At 33.4% G+C, this 17,833-nt stretch overlaps 1 protein-coding gene across 7 annotated transcripts in view; it reads left to right on the forward strand.

Moving 5' to 3' along the window:
• CSMD3 (CUB and Sushi multiple domains 3) overlaps positions 1 to 17,833 on the forward strand; it is a 580,686-nt gene that overhangs the window by 417,000 nt on the left and 145,853 nt on the right. For all 7 annotated transcript variants that reach the window (XM_074556146.1, XM_014263981.3, XM_074556154.1 and 4 more), the window contains one exon: positions 3,445 to 3,639. In XM_074556146.1, the coding sequence (XP_074412247.1) occupies positions 3,445 to 3,639 (195 nt within the window). The remainder of the gene's footprint in view (positions 1 to 3,444; positions 3,640 to 17,833) is intronic.

Consider the following 17,833-nt stretch of genomic DNA (forward strand, 5'->3'; position numbering starts at 1 on the left):
AAACTGACCCTGATTTGCATGGGAGTTGTACTGCATCACTTTCAATCTAATTTTTTCTGATTTGATGAACATAAATTTTTCATGCAAATTGTAACTGATGCAGTTGTGCCCTATATGTATATTAATCATATTTTAAGTGTAAGGGTACTCAAATTATACTTCATTGGTGGATCCTATTTTTCAGATCCAAATCTCAGACTGACCCATGTCCCAGGTCTAATCTGTAACCACGTGGTTGAGTTTCATTCCCATTCTCTCTCCCTCACTTCATTTCTATATTATAATGGAGGAAAAGCTCTTTAGTTCTATTAGATACTCTGGAGAATAATTACTGAATGCTTGCTATAGTTTGGTATGTCTGTAATATTATCTCCAAGAAGTTTATTATGGCTTTATTTTCTTTGAAACTTAGGGATGTAGTGGTAAGTCATCAGGTTCTGGACAAAGCACTTGCTTCTCTTGCCTTCCAATACCATTTTCCACACACTGAGATACTAGTTTTCAGGAGGATTTTGGCATCATTACACTATGATATTCAACAGAGACTTCCTTGTTGCACTTGAGATTGAAACAGAATGTGTCACTGTTTTAAGCCTGTATTTCAGAGCCTTACTTGATCCAGTGGTGTGACAATGTTATCAGAGAAGTAAATGCTGGTTTCTTTGAAGCATCTTGCAAAATTTTATTATGTACAGAAGGAATTGGCACCTGGTATGAACAGACAAGAATTTAATGCTACTGTAACCCAAATCTGAACTGCCCACTGAAAAAAATTATTTTCTGGCTACTTAACACAGAAAATAATTTTTAAAATGCTCCTACTGAAAAAGCATCTTTGTAATATTACAGCATTTTCTCTGATGTTCTGCTATATCTGTCACTGCCTTTACAAGTTTTTAACTTAATGATACTAATATTGTTAGGAAAAAAGGGAAAGGGCTACAGGGATAATTAATGTCTTGTGATCCTCAGTTGGAGCAACATGATGTCGGTGGTGAACAACTTTCCCTCCTGTCTCCTGGGAGCACTTATAAATTAGCTGAAACAGCCTCCTTTTTTGGTCTTTTTTTCACCAGGTGTGAAGAATTCTTTTGCCTCATTTGATTTGTTCTTGGTACATTGTAGCATATTTACTAACTTTTTCTACAAGTTCACTTAGCAGTTCCTTCAGATTTGCAGAAGTAGTTTTAAGGGACTTAGTATTTCGGGCTTTATTTTTCAGAATTGATATTAAGAAACTGTATTTCTATAGTGACATTGTTACTGTTTAGTCTGCAATTTCAGAAGCCTGTCACAACTATAATTTTGGGGAAAAGAAAATTACAGGGCTGTATTTTTTTTCCCTAGAGGTAATTTGTGCTGTGACAGATCATTCTTTACTCAATTTTTGATTTATGCACCAGACATAATAGATTATTTTTTCTCTTTTTATTTTTTTCATCTAGGACTAATATCCACTTTATCTGTGTACCTTCTAGAGTACCTTTGAAACATTTTGAATTATTTTTGTCATAAACTCAAGAATTATGATTTCACAATAGCAATTATGAATCAATGAAGTTATATCAATATTGGTTCAATAACAGGAAAAATGTTATTGTATTGATTTTCTAAAGTATTAGTTATAATCCTAAATTAATTTTTCCTTTTTTTTTCCTTTTTTCCCCTAAGTTTGATAATTTAGACTTGAAAGAGTTTGAAATTTTCCCTATGACCTGCCAGACTTCTCAAATGAATGTGTGGATAGCTTACCCAATAATTAATAAAATCTGTGTGATATCTTATAGACTTTCTAGTAAATTGCATCTTTTGACTTTTCATTATCCTTCCAAATTTTTGAATGTATGTTAAATAATTTTTAGACTACACAGTACTACTACTGATATAAATAAATGTGAATACTTAATCCTTTTCTTAATGATTAAAGATGTATTGTAATTATTATTTGTTACTCTGTTTTTCATATCAGAACCATGCTCTGTAGATTATATGTGAAAATCATATTAAATTTTTAAACACACTAGGAGACCTTGACAGTCTTTTGAAAGATGTGAAATTGAAAATTCAAAAGAATTATTCTGTGTTTCCTTCTTCAAATGATATTTATTTATCACCTCTCAGAAACATTACAACATAAAAGTGGCCTTAAGGGATGTACTTAGTTCATTAACTTGGCTCTAGTAGTGACCAATAGTTTATGTGTGGCCAAATTATATAAAAGTCAAATAAATAATAATTGTTCCTTCTTATCTATAATTTCTCAGAAACTTCATTTTAGGTACTGACAGGATCAGATAAAGTGTCTTTTTATATAAAACTCTTAAAAAGCTTTCCAGGAAGTTCAAAGCTCATATAATCTTTTGACAACCATACCTACCTGTAGCAGAAAGTTCCACAGTGCAAATATGCCTGCTAAATAAACGTTTTTTGATGTATTTGAAAGCTGGCACTGGTCTTGTAGAAAATGAAGAAGTGTTCCATATTGATTTTCTCCAAAACACTCTTAAATGTTAAAGGAAGTCTGAAATTTCCATCTTCTACTTGATAAAATATAGTATTCCATATTCCATCCTACACAGCATAAAATAATCTGTTTTACTCCAGTTTCTACATAATACTCTTGTTTCCTTAAAGGAAATTGCATTTTTTTCCTAAGTTTTTTACTTTTCTCACCTTCTGTATAATAATGCTGTTAATTAGAAGTGTTGAGTATTTATTTTTGTTCAGTATGTTACTGGACATTGGTATTCACATTGTAGAAGTGAAAGGGAAACAAAGATAAAAGCCTATGCATATGTTTGAATTTATTTCAATAATTTGAAATAAATAGTTATAAATGATAAAAGAATGAGATACATTTAGGGAATATTTTTATATTTTTTCATCCACTGAGGGATAAATATGTATGTGAAAATGTATACCATTACATCATATACATATAGAAACTCACCTGAGGTTCATTAATTTTGAAGATATTCTGGCTTGCATACTTCTTTGTTGTGCAACAAATTGTTCATGTTGGTTTCCTTCATTTACCAGTTTTCACACCATCAATTTTAAAACTAGGATGTGCCTTATCTACTGGAAAAATTTCTGTATATCTAACTTAATCTAACTACATAACTTTATCATTGATCAGAATGAATTCTGAAAAAAAAAATGGAACGCTATAAGAATTATCTTAAAAAAAGGATAGTAGACATAGTTTCTGACATGATATAGCAATTTGTACAGTTGTTAGAATGAAATAGAGAAGACATTTGATGGAAAGCCTTTAAAAAAAAAACAAAACAAAACAGATTTTACAGGGTACTCAAAGAAGACCTCAAGAGAACTCCAGGAAATATTTAGATTATAATTGTTTTTATTTGTTTTAATTTGTATTTATTATTTATTCATTTTGGATTATATTTAGAATTTTATTCACACTTGTTTCCTCTACAGCAAAACTCCGTGAGTCGTGTTTTGACCCTGGAAATATAATGAATGGAACCAGACTTGGAATGGATTATAAACTGGGTTCCACTGTCACATATTACTGTGATGCAGGATATGTTCTTCAGGGATACTCTACCCTAACATGTATCATGGGAGATGATGGAAGACCAGGGTGGAACAGAGCCCTGCCCAGCTGTCATGGTAAGAGCAGTTTTTCATTTATTTTAGTTGCTGTTGTCATTACTCTTGCTTTGTAATAGGGAAGAAACAAGTGAAAATTTTGAGTTGATTTTAATAATATTCTCTTTCAGAAAAAAACTCTTTCCAATGACATATTTAATAAAATACATCTGTGACAACTTGGGAAACTATTGATTCCAGTTTTTATTAACATTGAATAAATAGTGTTATTTTTTTAAATTTTTTCTTAGTAGTAATGTCATTCTCCACATCAACATGTGTTCTTGAATTAACTTGCAGCAGAGTATAAAGATATATACTATATATATTATATATATATATATATATATATATATATGTATTTAAGTACCACAGTAAGTACACATTGGCTGTCATAATATATGTTTGTTTCTTTTTGCTATTTCTGTCTTTAAAAACATGCCAATGAAATATTTTGTATATATTGCATTACAAGATTTAAATTCTTGGACATGTGGTGAAAGCCTTGAAATGCAGGAAATATCCAGTTACTCAAACTTTTAAAGATACAAAGTCTGCTCATTTCAAGATTCTTCTGACTTTAATTGTATGACCATTGACAATCTCAAGCATCAGTGGTTTCAGATTTGAACTCTAAGAAAAGATTAAAGTTTTATTTTACTGATGTCTCAACAGGAAGTGATAGCCACTTGCTATTTTAACTTTGTGAAAAATCACATAATCTGTAAGATTCAGCACAAAACCTCTCCCATGTATACAGATATCATATGAGAAAACAAGCATTTGCTTCTTAAGTTAAAATAAAATCCAATTATTATATTACTTGCCATTCCTTTTCACATTTTGAGGAGAAAATACCTGCTAAATCCATTTCCAATTTGAACAAATATAGATTTAAAATAGAATATGGATTTTCTTTGTTGTGTGCTCAAATTTCTATTACAAAGTGGATGGTAGAGTACCAGCAAAACCAACAAAAAATTTTCAAATCTAAATAATATCCTATATTATAATAATTTGAAGAAGTTCAGTATTTTCATTATCTACCAAAACCATCATAGCACTGCATTCCAAAACCCAGTGGCATCAAACTGAGACATCAGCCCTTGAAAACGTTTGGGAGTGTGTTCAAACTTCTAAAATCTCTGCATTAGAAGTGAAATATTTTTCCTCATTTTAAAATGAGGGATGAGTGCTGTTTTTTAGAGAGGAGATGGTGAGGAAGGTTGTTGCGTAAAATAGGAGAAAGATTCTCCTTTTTTAAATAATGTCTTGATGGGTAATGGAAGTTAAAAAATATTTTATTGATGCAATAATTGTGTCTATTAGTGTCACTTATAATCTACTTAGCAATATTTCAGTGCTGTCGGTTGTAACTTCCAGTGAAGGGAGAGTATTTTGCTTGGAAGTACTGCCATTGTAATAAATGGAGAAAAATCAGGGCCTTATTTCAAACATGAAAAAGCCCATACTTTTTTAGGATATGAGACACACAACAGATGTTTTCTTTTTTGTTTTATTTTGCTGTTTCCACTAGTTAAGAATTAGTGGAGTTTTTTAGTTATGTTGCTGTGATATATTATGTTATATTTTGAACACGTTATCAATGCTTTCCACTTTTGTGTGATTTATCTCAAGAAAAACAGAACTTTTACACAGATATAAGAAAGATCATATCAGTTAATTAGCTTTCAGGTACAGAGTCGGCAAGAAACAATTTGAGAGCTGAATTTAGCTCCTGAAAACCAGTCTCACCTACACAATAAAATTTGCATAGTAGAAATCAGATTCCTCCATTCTTCAGTTTGTATTTTTGCAGCTGCTTTGAAACTGATAGAGTTACAATTAAATATGATATAAAATACCACCTCGGTGTATACTGGGGGTTTATTTAGTTAGTTAATTAGCTTTAAGAAAAAAATTGAACAGATGCTAAGATTATCTAGGCTAATGTGCTAAGGTATTTGGTATTTCACTATGGATGTTAAGAACAGGATTTAATGAACATACGCGGATGCATTATTAGTATGACAGAGACAATGATTAATGTTTTCTTTCAGCTTCAGCAACTACAGGTAATTTTAAATTTTTGGTAGCAAACAATAATTGTTTGCAGAATAGGAAAAAGACAACTAATGGAAAATCATATTCATGACTGAATGTGAAAACCTTGTTCCTAACAGAAGAAATAATTTATTGATCACTAACACATTTTACTACATTTCATTACAGTTGCATCCTTGGAAATATTTTAATCCAGGCTTCAAAAAAATTCCATCTGTAAGATATATCTAACAATATCTAATATTTTTTAACTGCCTATGAGAATATGCCTATGCTTATGATGTATTCACTTTTTTATTTGGTAGCTAAACCAATTCAGGGTATTATGTCAGTTTCTTTTGTTCTGATGGCTATTTGAGGCAGCTCAAATCAGGTTTATATCTGAAAACTTTTAGGGTAGAAAAGAGATATGCAAAAAATAGCGTAATGTTACTGCTTATTGTTTTGTAATATAGGAAATGCCGACAACTTTTTCATAAATCACTCAACATTGTTTACCTGATCAGAGGCTTTATAGGTCATATTTTTATGCACTTTTTACAAACTGACCATACAAAGAGTTGTAATTTAAATATATTTCAAATTTTGAATGAGGAATGAGTTGGGCAATTGCACAAGCCAGAATATTCCTGCAGTTAATGAATCTGAATGTTACTGTTAATGGCATGCTCTGTGTCTCTGCATTTTATAGTTCCAAAGTAATGGTCAGTTTCACCACTTAAGCAGCATATTTTACTTAAAATTGTCGTATGTTAACTTTTTACAAAACATTTCTCACTTTCTTTTTGCCCAGAACATCATGTTTGTTTTGTAGAAGCACATAAGCAATGACCTGAGTACTTTGAAGTAGAATGGAAATCAGTTAGGATTTTGCTTTGAATACAAAAATGCTATTTAAATTCTGAATACTTGGAAAGGTTAACTCTAAACTAGAAAAATCCATTGAAGGTATTTTGAAAAAAAAATATGAAGGATTTTATTTTCTTGTTATTGAGCTATCTTCTGAAGCTTCCACTTACAAATTTTTACAAATTTATGTACATTACTTTACTATTCCATGCTTTCCTTCCATATAGTCAGTGGAGAGAGACAGGCTTCTTAAAAGGTCATCAAGGGGCATTCAAAAAGCTGGTTAAGAAGGCATATTTTTCCATTTGCATTTGGATTGCATTAACAGGATTTAATCTGCTTGCAGGCTCAGCAGAATATGACTTAGAGCAGCAACACAGGAAATACTAGATCTAGTGAAATATCTGAGTATACTGTGTGGAAGCAGTACTGTTTGCACTAAAAGCACACAACAAACTCTGTTTTGGAGGGATATATGTGTTAAAATTTAACAGCTAGATTGCTGAGTAAAGTAAGTAAGTAGGCATCTAAGTCTGAGTGTACCTTAACCTATAAACCTCACACTACAGACCCTTTTCTGTGCGAGCAAACTCATTATTCCTCAGCCATGCAAAGGAGACCATTGTACACTAGGAACTATCAAGTCAAAAAGCCAAAATGAGAAAATCTAGCTTCCACGTAGTGGAATTTGCAGTAACTGACTAGGGATTTAGTTGTCAGTATATACTTCTCAGAGACAGTGGTCTCGTTCTTCTGAAGATGTGTGATTGATTTTTTACTGTAAAACACACAAATAGTTTTGTAAACAGAAAATTAATCCAATCTCTTTCTTTATGGCCATGCAGACAGCTGGTATTTTGCTGAAAACCTCACAGGTTTTTTTTAAAAAATGTGTTTGAGTTAAAAACTCAGCTTTTCTTATAGATTTTCTGTTCGTATCAGAAAAAATTTCAAAATTTTACTGGAATTAACTATAAGGATTAACAATTCTGGAAAGATGGAAGACAAAAATAATACAGACAGATGCTTATATTCACAGCAAGAACTACTCTGTCTGACCTTTTGCATACACATTTGGAATTCATATTATGGCTTTACAAAGTCCATTGAATAATAAATGTTGTGTGTAATTATTCTAGGCTTTCATTTAAGAAGTAATAATATCATATAATGGTAAGTAAAGTATTAGAAATGAAGAAAGTTGTTAATTACAATGATCTTATTAAAATCACTGCCAGAGAACCCTAATTCCCAATGAATTTAAAGGATTAGTTAAGTGGAGTGCATCATGAAACCAGTCACTTCCTCTTCTGCTGAAATAAATCTGCAGCCAAATTTTGGGAGCAGAGTTTAATGAAGGAAATTTTATAAGAGTGAGAAATATTTTAAGCTATAAAAAATTTAGGCTTTTTCAGCTTTCATTTTTTAGTTTCTTTGCTATAAAAGAAATGTTTTGAAATCAAGCATATCTATTCAAGCCATAATTTTAAATGATTTTGTACACAACTGTTCGTTTGAAACAAATCATGAATTAGCAGGGAAAATGTGGCAGCAACTTTAATATTTTTGAACATAGTGTGTTAATTATAAAATATGTAAATTAATTGACAGAGTTTCTAATTTGTTTGGCAATAAAAGTGTACAGAAAGTACCAATGAAAATACATAATAAATTATGTGATCTTTTTTCTGCTTTAGAATATTAAAAACTGACATTTCTCTGTGCTTTGAATATGTAAATTTTCTAGTTAAAGATTGAAAAAACATTACCTAAAAAAAAATTTTTCATAAGGTATTTTGAGGTGCAGAGAAAAACTGGTTTTAACATTAGTTTACATAAATAATGTATTGTATTTTCCTGTATTTAGTATTAGAACCATAGGTGCATATTTTTCTTTGAAGATTTTTTCAAACAGACAAGGTGACTTCAGGGCATTCTGTTCTTAGAAGGAAAAATATATCTTTACCATTTAGTCACACAGAGAAGCAAATATTTACTTTCCAAAGTCTGCAAGACATTGAATTAGGATAGGATTATGTAATATCAGTCAATAATCATGGTCAATTAATTAATTAATAACTGGAATTAAAGAAACTGATCCAGTCAACTGCACTGGCTACAGCTGACATGCATATTTCTAACCTAACCTCAGGCAGCAGTCAGAATTTCCTCACTCTTTTAATAACACCTCAGTAATGCACTGGAATAAGATTTATTATGTGGAATATGCAGGTGGTTACATCCATGAGACTCATATTTCATTGTTTGCATAAGTTTTGTCATCTCCACTTTGTCTGTCACAGTGGAGACTGGGGGATGGATGGTTCTGGGCAACAGAAGAAACCTGTAATTAAGAGACTGCATTGTTTTAAAATTGAATTCTATTTTGTTTTCCTTCTTGTCTGGGCTACATAAAACATTTTGCCAACATACTACAGGAATGTAGGCAAGGACAGTGTCCAGCATAAAAATAAAGAGCATAGCTCTCTCTTACAGATAGATCCCATGTCTCTTGATATTTAACTCAGGAGCTGCTTGTGTTACAGCTTTTTTTTTGCTGATGTTACATTCTTATGAAGGAAAAGTGTCTTTTACAGCAAAACTTTACTCATAGTTTTGAGGTTTTTGCAGGAATCTTTTCATGATATATTTCTGTTTTGCACCATAAAGAGTAGATGAGTTTTAAGAAGTCAATATAAACATCACAACACCATGCGATATGCAGTTGTGTATTCCATCTATTGCAGAAATTATTTTGTTGCTATAAATTAAAAAGATTACAATTTCTTCACTGTTGTACTGCACATTTTATATGTTTCTATTATTTTGCTATTCCATTACTGACTTAGATAGAAATTTAAACCTTTAGTTAGGTGACATGCTAGGAAATACACTGCTTTAGTTTGGGGTTTTTAAAAATGTGTTTAAAAACAATATTTTTAGACAATAATCTATATTTATATTTACCACTGAGAATAAATAAAAGTAATAGAAGACCAGAGTACATTATTTTCAGTTCAAATGCTGGTAATTCAGTTAACATCTTCTATTTCAGTATAAGATAAAAGTATGGAATGAATAGAGAAATAGCTGGTCTAAAGCAGAGCAAACTTTCTCAATGGGAATAAATGTGACAATAATATGCTCTAATTGTATCTGAAGTGTCTATAATACATTCAAATTGGGCACTCCAGGAGGAAAGAAAGAGGAAAATTATTTTTTTTTTACTTTGTATGGGGAACAATATTAAACTAGGGAAGGTTGTTGAAATAGATTTGAAGAGAACAGCAAAAAGGTAAGTATTTACTGTTGATCTGAAATCATGTAAAAACACCATGTTAGCATATTGCCAATCAGAATCAAAATTTGAATGTATCACCAAAAGAAGTGATGAAACGACACAGTCAAGGGATCTAGTAGATATTAGGATATGCATTTCAGGAAAATGAAATGTTTTCAGAAGAAGGTAGTGGAGTAGAAAGTGTTTAAAAGAAGGTAGTAGAAAATGTGGCCAACAGGGTTTTGAGGAAAAAATCCCAAAAACCTAATTTAAGCAGTAATACAGTTTTGCAAAGATTAAAAAAGTAAAACCTTACTAAAGAGTCAACAACAGATCAAGGCCAAAAATTAATTCAAAGACAATGTTATTGAGGGGAAGGAAAAAAAAATTCCTTATCTATTATGTTGTATTTCTTATATTATCCTACTGAGTAATAGGATAAGTAGTGCATTGGAGCAATTCCTTTGGCTTGAAGGAACTGAGTTAAAATAAGGAAAATCAATAAACAGAAGCATAGCAAGTTGCTAGGATAAGACAGTCTTTTCTGTGCAGTTGTGAAAGAGACAGATATGAAGTGTTTGAAGTACAAATGTTGACCTTGAGGTTAAGTTAGCCTTTCTGTCAAAGCAGTGGGAGGTGATGAACCTGTCAGAAATCTTCCTTGATGAGCAGCTGTCCAATTTCCACAGTTAGAAAATTGGTAGAGATTAGTTAAAAAAAAAAAAAAAGTAGAACTAGGAGACACATTGTTCAACAAGCTGAAGAAAAATCAATATAGCTTTTGAAGAGGAATGTGGATCTTTTTAGGATGTCTTAGAGCTCAACAAGCATATGGATGAAATTAAAATATAGTTGTTACCACGTAATTGAATTTATAAAGATGTTTGGCAGTGTTCCATGAAAAAATATTATCTTTTAAGGGAAAGTAATAGAATGCATTAGGATAATATTTGATTACAAGGTAAGAATTGAAGGTTGTTGATGGGATGTCAAATTTTGAGTTATCTAGAAAAAATCAATAAAGGAAGGCTATCACGAAGATCTCATATCAGTGATACTTTTGCCCAGTTCCAGGAAGAATGATGAGGAGGACTCCATGGATATCAGAAGGCAAATTAATTATTATACTATATTATTCCGCACTGTATTACACTATATTACATTACATGTAAACTGAATCTGCCAAGCACTCAACTCTGCACACACTGCACTCAACTGCCCAGAATCTCGTGACTGTCTGCTTACTGACAGTCTGGACATGCACTTGGCCCTGATAGGCCAAGGAAACAAAGCACCATCACTTTGGGTAAATACTCTCCATATTGCATTCTACTTCAGCCCAACACAGGACCAGCAAATGAGATAAGAATTGTTTTTATCATTCTTTGCTTCTCTCACTGCTTCTCCCAGGTTCAGAGAATATGAATCCCACAATACCATACATATTTTTGCCTATGAATTGTGCAATAGTTGTATTGTTCCAATAAAAATTCACATAAAATTGAGATGACAAAGTTCACATTATCACAAAATTATGTGGTATAGTCATATCTACAGTCAAATGCATAGAGTAAAAGGTACAACAATTTCACTTCTATTAAGTGCAGATAAAATGCTTATATAAGAAATAACCCTAAGTATAGGCATGTGATGATAATTAGATTATGGTTGTGAAGCATCACAGTATCACAGAGTGGGTAAGGTTGGAGGGGACCACACTGGGTCATCTCGTCCAACCTCCCTAGCCCATTATGTATTCTCTGATGAGGCAATGTTAACAAAAAATAAACAAATATAACATGAAAGTCATATTTACTTCTTGCCTGCAGATATGGGAGAGTCTATTTCTCAGCACTCATAGTTCAAGGAAAAATAGAATTGGAGTTTTTATATATAGTCCTTATTACAACAAAATAAAAAATCTTAAATTTTTGAGAAGTGTAATTAAAAATCTTTCCAATACTGAGAAATAGGTCTGTACTCTTCAACTTGGTAATTTGAAATGTAGTAAATAAGATTCTCTGAGTTGCTGATCCCTAGAGATCCCAGGGACATGTGTGAGTTTCCCAGACACAAAAATTTCATGGGTATTTTTCTTTCTTTGTCTTCTGCATGTTTTAAATGTCAATTATGTATTATTTAGTTTTGTATTTTCAATTGCTATTTGTGCTCATAGCTGTTCATTGACTGCTTATTTTGACTATTGTTCCATTTTATAGTTCTTTCTGATCCTACTTTTCCTCCCTGTGTTTCAGGAGTCCCTGCTTCTAACTTTCTTGATTAGTTTTATTGACTTCTAATCTGAATGTGTCTTTAATTATGGATATTATATTCTTTCTGTCTTTTTTTCTTCCTTCTTTCTAATTTTCTTTAGTTAATTTTGCTTTAGTGAGTTGGAAAAGTGGGAATTACTCTCTCTTTAAAATTAATTTAAAAGTCTGTATGACAAACCTAAACAACAGTGATAGAAAAGAAAGCTGAGATTGAGAGGATTACAATGACCTCAGTGAATTTAACTGTCAGATCTCAAATTTAAAATTACAATCATTAACTGTTCCTGCAGTTTCCTTTTTAACTGCTGATGCACACACACTCAAAATATTTAAAATCACTTGGAAACAAAGTGAGCATCATCTGAAAACCTCAAGTGTCATTCTAGTATTGTGATATTATTTGCAGATGATTCAAGAAAAAGCTGATTCTTTGTTCCAGCTGTGATTCACTGCTAGTGCTTAAAAACTCATTTGGGTAAAAGAACATTCTAGAGACATGTAACTAGGCAGTATATAACAACATAAAGGGGGTTTGAATGGGCAATATACTCATTACAGAATCACATAATCGCTAGGTTGGAAGAGACCTTCAGGATCATCGAGCCCAACCCAGCCCTAACACCTCAACTAAACCATGGCACTGAGTGCCACATCCAGTCTTTTTTTAAACACATCCAGGAATGGTGACTCCAAGACCTCCCTGGGCAATGCATTCCAATACTTTTTCACCCTTTCTATAGAAAACTTTTTCCTAATATCCAACCTACATTTCCCTTGGCACAGCTTGAGACTGTGTCCTCTGATTCTGTCAGTTGTTGCCTGGAGAAAGTGACCGACCCCCACTTGACTGCAGCCACCTTTCAAGAAATTTGAGTGATAAGGTCACCTCTGAGTCTCCTTTTCTCCAGGCTAAACAACCCCAGCTCCCTCAGTTGTTCCTCACAGGGCTTGTGTTCCAAGCTCCTCACCAGCCTCGTTGCCTCCTCTGGACAGGCTCAAGCATCTCAACGTCCTTCCCAAACTGAGGGCCCAGAGCTGGACACAGCACTCAAGGTGCAGCCCCACCAGTGCCAGTACAGGGGAAGGATGGCCTTCCTGCTCCTGCTGGCCACACTGCTCCTGTCACAGGCCAGGATGCCATTGGTCTTCTTGGCCACCAGGGCACACTTCTGGCTCATGTCCAGTTGGCTGCTGACCAGCACCCCCAGGTCCCTTTCCACTTGGGCACTGTCCAGCCACAGTGTCCACAGCCTGTAACTGCAGAGTATTATGGCCTAAATGCACGACTTGGCACTTGGACTTATTAAACTTCATCTTACTGCCCATCCATCCAACCATTCCAGGTCTCTTGGCAGAGCCCTCCTACCTTCCAACTGATTGACACACTCTCCCAGCTTAATGTCATCTGCAAATTTACTGATGAAAGACTCAGTCCCCTCATCCATGTGGTCAATAAAAATACTGAACAGAACTGGACCCAGCACAGACGCCTGAGGGACACCTCTGCTGACTGGCCCCAGCTGGATGCAGCACTGCTCACCACCACCCTCTGGGCCCAGCCAGTTCCTAACCCAGCACAGAGTGCTCCTGTCCAAGCCATGGGCTGCAGCTTTCCCAGGAGTGTGCTGTGGGAGACAGTGGCAAAGGCCTTGCAGAAAGAAAGAAATAGACAACATCCACAGCCTTTCCTGCATCCACCAGGCAGGTCACCTGGTCATTAAAGGAGATCAGGTTGGTCAAACATGACCTACCCCTCCTAAACCCTGCTAGCTGGGTCTGATGCCCTGGCCATCCTGTAAGTGCTGCGTGATGACACTCAGTACAAACTGTTCCATTGCCTTACCAGGTACTGAGGTCAGGCTAACCGGCCTGTAATTACCAGGATCCTCCTTCCCACCCTTTTTGTGAATGGGAATCACACTGGCCATCTTCCAGTCCTCTGGAACCTCACCAGAGAGCCAGGACTGTTGGTAAGTGATGGAGAGTGGCTTCACAAGCTCATCTGCCAGCTTCCTCATCACCCTGGGATGGATCCCATCTGGGTCTATAGTTATAAATATCCAAGCAGCTCAGCAGTTCTCTGGCTGCCTCCTCCTGGATAACAGGGGGACCATTCTGCTCCCTGACACCATCTACCAGCCCAGGAGGACAGTTGTCCTGAGGACAAGCTGTCTTCTCACTAAAGACTGAGGCAAAGAAGGTGTTAAGCATTTCCAGCTTCTCCTCATCTGCAGTTACTAAGCTCTCTACCACATCCAGTAGAGAGCAAACGTTTCTCTTACCCTTCCGTTTGCCATTAAAATATTTGTTAAAACATTTTTTATTATCCTTTACAGAAGTTGCCAAATTAAGTTCAAACTGAGTTTTGGCCTCCCTAATATTTTTCCTACATACCCTAGCACTCCCTTAAATACTTCCTGAGAAACCTGACTCTCTTTCCAAAGATGATACATCCTCTTTTCACTCCTAAGTTCCTTTGAATTTACAGTCTTCCTAGCCCTAAAACGGTGAAAGTCCTATCACCAAAACAAGATTCAGGGACTGATATCACTTATGAGCTCTATAGTAATAAGTAGATTCTTTGTTCTGTGAAGTTTGAAATGAACTCATAAAGTTACTGAATTCTGAGAAAGCTCATAATTTAACTTTCATCCTCACATTTTTATGTTTCTTCTGCTTAGAAAGCATCATCATGCTCTTCATCATATAATAGAAATTATTCTTAAACCAAATAAGTAATGGAATCTTATTTAGATATGAAGAGTGCACAGATGAACAAATAAATAGTAAGTAGGCTATATGACCTTCAAAAAGAAAAAAAAAAGGAAGCTTCTCCTTGGAAGGGATGATTATTTCTTGTGAAAAGATCTATAAATCTTTGCATATTTTTGATTCATATTTTCTGATGCATCAATCTCTCAATTCTGCTATTGTAGCTAAAATATGTTAAGCTTTGTTAATCTCTGATTTATTTTTACTTCTACACATCTGTCATATAATGCTCTTTTCCTCTTGCTATCTTAATATACTTGAAAGACTCTGAAATGGTCTTCCCCAGAAGACTGCCAATTTTCTTTTCTCTTCTTTTTTATTCATTTAGTATGTTGTCAGTTAAATTGTTTTAAAATCATTGTTCGTTTTCCCTCAGCAGTTCCTTAAATATCCTGTCAAGTCTCCTGCAGGCAGTTGACTTGAAAAGCTTGTTCAAACTCATATTTAGTTACTTTTTTCAGCTGTGGAAACTATAACACTGGTGTGCTCTTTCAAAGGAATTGAAGCTGTGCTGAAGCACAGGCTGACTGCAGAGACCTATTCCATCTCCAGTTATTATAAGCAGAGAGTGTTTCACTGCAAAGATCTTTATTCTAGCACAAAAGTTACTAGAAAATGTTTTCTCCTATTTGATGGATTCATTCTCAGAGCCTGCTACTTTAATTCCATCTTACTGGCAAAACAAAACAAAACATTAAATGAAAGAACACAACATTATTAAGTGAGTGCTTGTGCAGTGAGAGACTCCTGGAAAAATATCACACAGCATTCTACTGCTTTTATCAAGTGTAGCAGTAAGAAACATGAACAAGAGCAGCTCCAGCTCCCATGAAAACAGCAAGACAGGGAGAAGTGAGATCCCACCCCTTGTTCTAGAGGCAAGCAACATAAGAAATTTTCATCATCTGCACACAATTCCTTCAGAACAAAAATATTAATGCATTAAACATCACTTGAAATTCTAGAAGACTATAGTGCACTGGAAATTAGTTTCATCCACTCCTCCCTGTTGAAGAAATCTTTCTTTCAGGAAGCTATTTCTTGTGGTATTAGCAGAAAAATGAAGAATTAACAATAAGAATTTTCTGCAATTTAGCTATTTTAAATTCAAAAACTACTAATACATCTGTTAAACAGGGATTTAAAATTTCCTATAAATTAAGATTAATTTTAATCTGGTTATTTTTAGTTTTATTTATTAACCATTAATATATTAACCATAATTATTTGGTTACCTATTTGGTATCTGATTATTCTATGGAATATTTTGACATTTACATTCCACAGGCCTTGGCAATAAATAATTCATGATGTATAGCTATACCCTGACATTTAAAAATGGAATCATTATATGGAATTACATTTTGGGTTATAAAATTGGAAAGCTGACTCTTCAAATCTCCTTTAATGTTCTCTCTAGGGCTTTGACAATTGAAATAGGAGCACACAATTTTTCATTTATACTTATTCACTTTACTGCTCAACTAAAATGAACTTGAATTTAGTCAGATAGGGCAGAAAAAGAAATATGTCTAATTTCCAGGTAATTGCATTTGTTCAGAAAAAATATAGAAAAAAAAAAAAGTAATAATTTTGCAAACTGATAATATTTTGGATTTCTGAATAACAACTAATATTATGAAAGAGTTATCATATATGAACCCATTCTACAACAAAAAACAATGTAGGATTTTGACCTTCTGCTACATCTCAGTTTCTAATTAAAAAAAATCATTTCACACTTTTCTTACACTTAGCTAAAATTAGTAAATTTAGTAAATGAATTGTAAGCAACACATGATTTCAGCACTTGAGAAAACTATATGGAATTTTTGAAAACTCTGTACATCACAGTTCCTTAAGGAAAAACTGAATAGAACTGACAGTAATATTTAATCATTAAATTGAAAGAAAACATTATTTCTAAAGTTAGATTTCCCCTGAATATAGAAGTGCATCTCATAATCAGCTGTATAAAATCTGCTTTTTGTATCTTCAGAAAAACATCTAGTTTTGTTTAAAAGATTTCAAGAAACAGAAACTGAAGACACAAAGTTATTTGGCTTATTTCGCTTTCGTGGTAAAAGTTGATGAACTGTTAAATAAATTTTCATAGAAATAATTTGATAGTGTTTTTAGTTGCATTTTATGTATTTATATGAACTTTATGTATTAACATCAAAGGCACTGCTAAATTTTATGCTGCTTCTCTTTATTTAAAAGAAAGAGGCACTTTCCTCTTGAAAAGTACTTCTTAAACTGTATCTAATTGTGTTTCTCTGCTAATTATCCACTACACAGATTCTAATCTCTTTGATTTTCTCCTTACAAGACAAAATTTACTGATTTTGCATCTTTTAGAAAACTTTGAAAATAGCTGTAAGTTCTCAGGGATTTTATTTAGGAATTGCTGTTAGGTGTTCTCCATTTTGTACTTTTTTATTCATAATCTTTTATCTTAATGAATTTCTCTTCTTGAAAATATTAAATAACCCATCATGCTATAGCAGTTGATTTGTGGGTTTAGCACTGCCAGCACCAAAAATATCAGACAAACTTCCTTGTCATCTTAGAATCAATTACTATGCATAGATCCATAACCAATTATAATAAGTACTATCTCTTTTCTATTTTTATATCCTTAATCCATTGTGACAGATATTTATATCTCTCTCTCTTCCAGGAATCACACAATAATTTAATAACATCCCAAAAATATTTATGAGAATATCTAAAATCATTTTATTATACTGGAATTTCTGGCAATTATTTCTCTAATCTTTATGTCAATTTACCACATATTCAAAAAGTGACCAGACTGCCAATGTTGTCATTCTCATTTTAAAGACTAAACCCCCCCCTAGTATTTCAAAACTTTGCGCTAATATGAAAATATGGGGTTTTTTAATGGCAAAAACTTGATGTGATGTTCTTATTGAAAGTTCAGTGCTCTTAAATGGAAGAGAAATGGAACAGA

The sequence above is a fragment of the Zonotrichia albicollis genome, chromosome 1 (genome assembly GCF_047830755.1).
Source record: "Zonotrichia albicollis isolate bZonAlb1 chromosome 1, bZonAlb1.hap1, whole genome shotgun sequence".
NCBI lineage: Eukaryota > Metazoa > Chordata > Aves > Passeriformes > Passerellidae > Zonotrichia > Zonotrichia albicollis.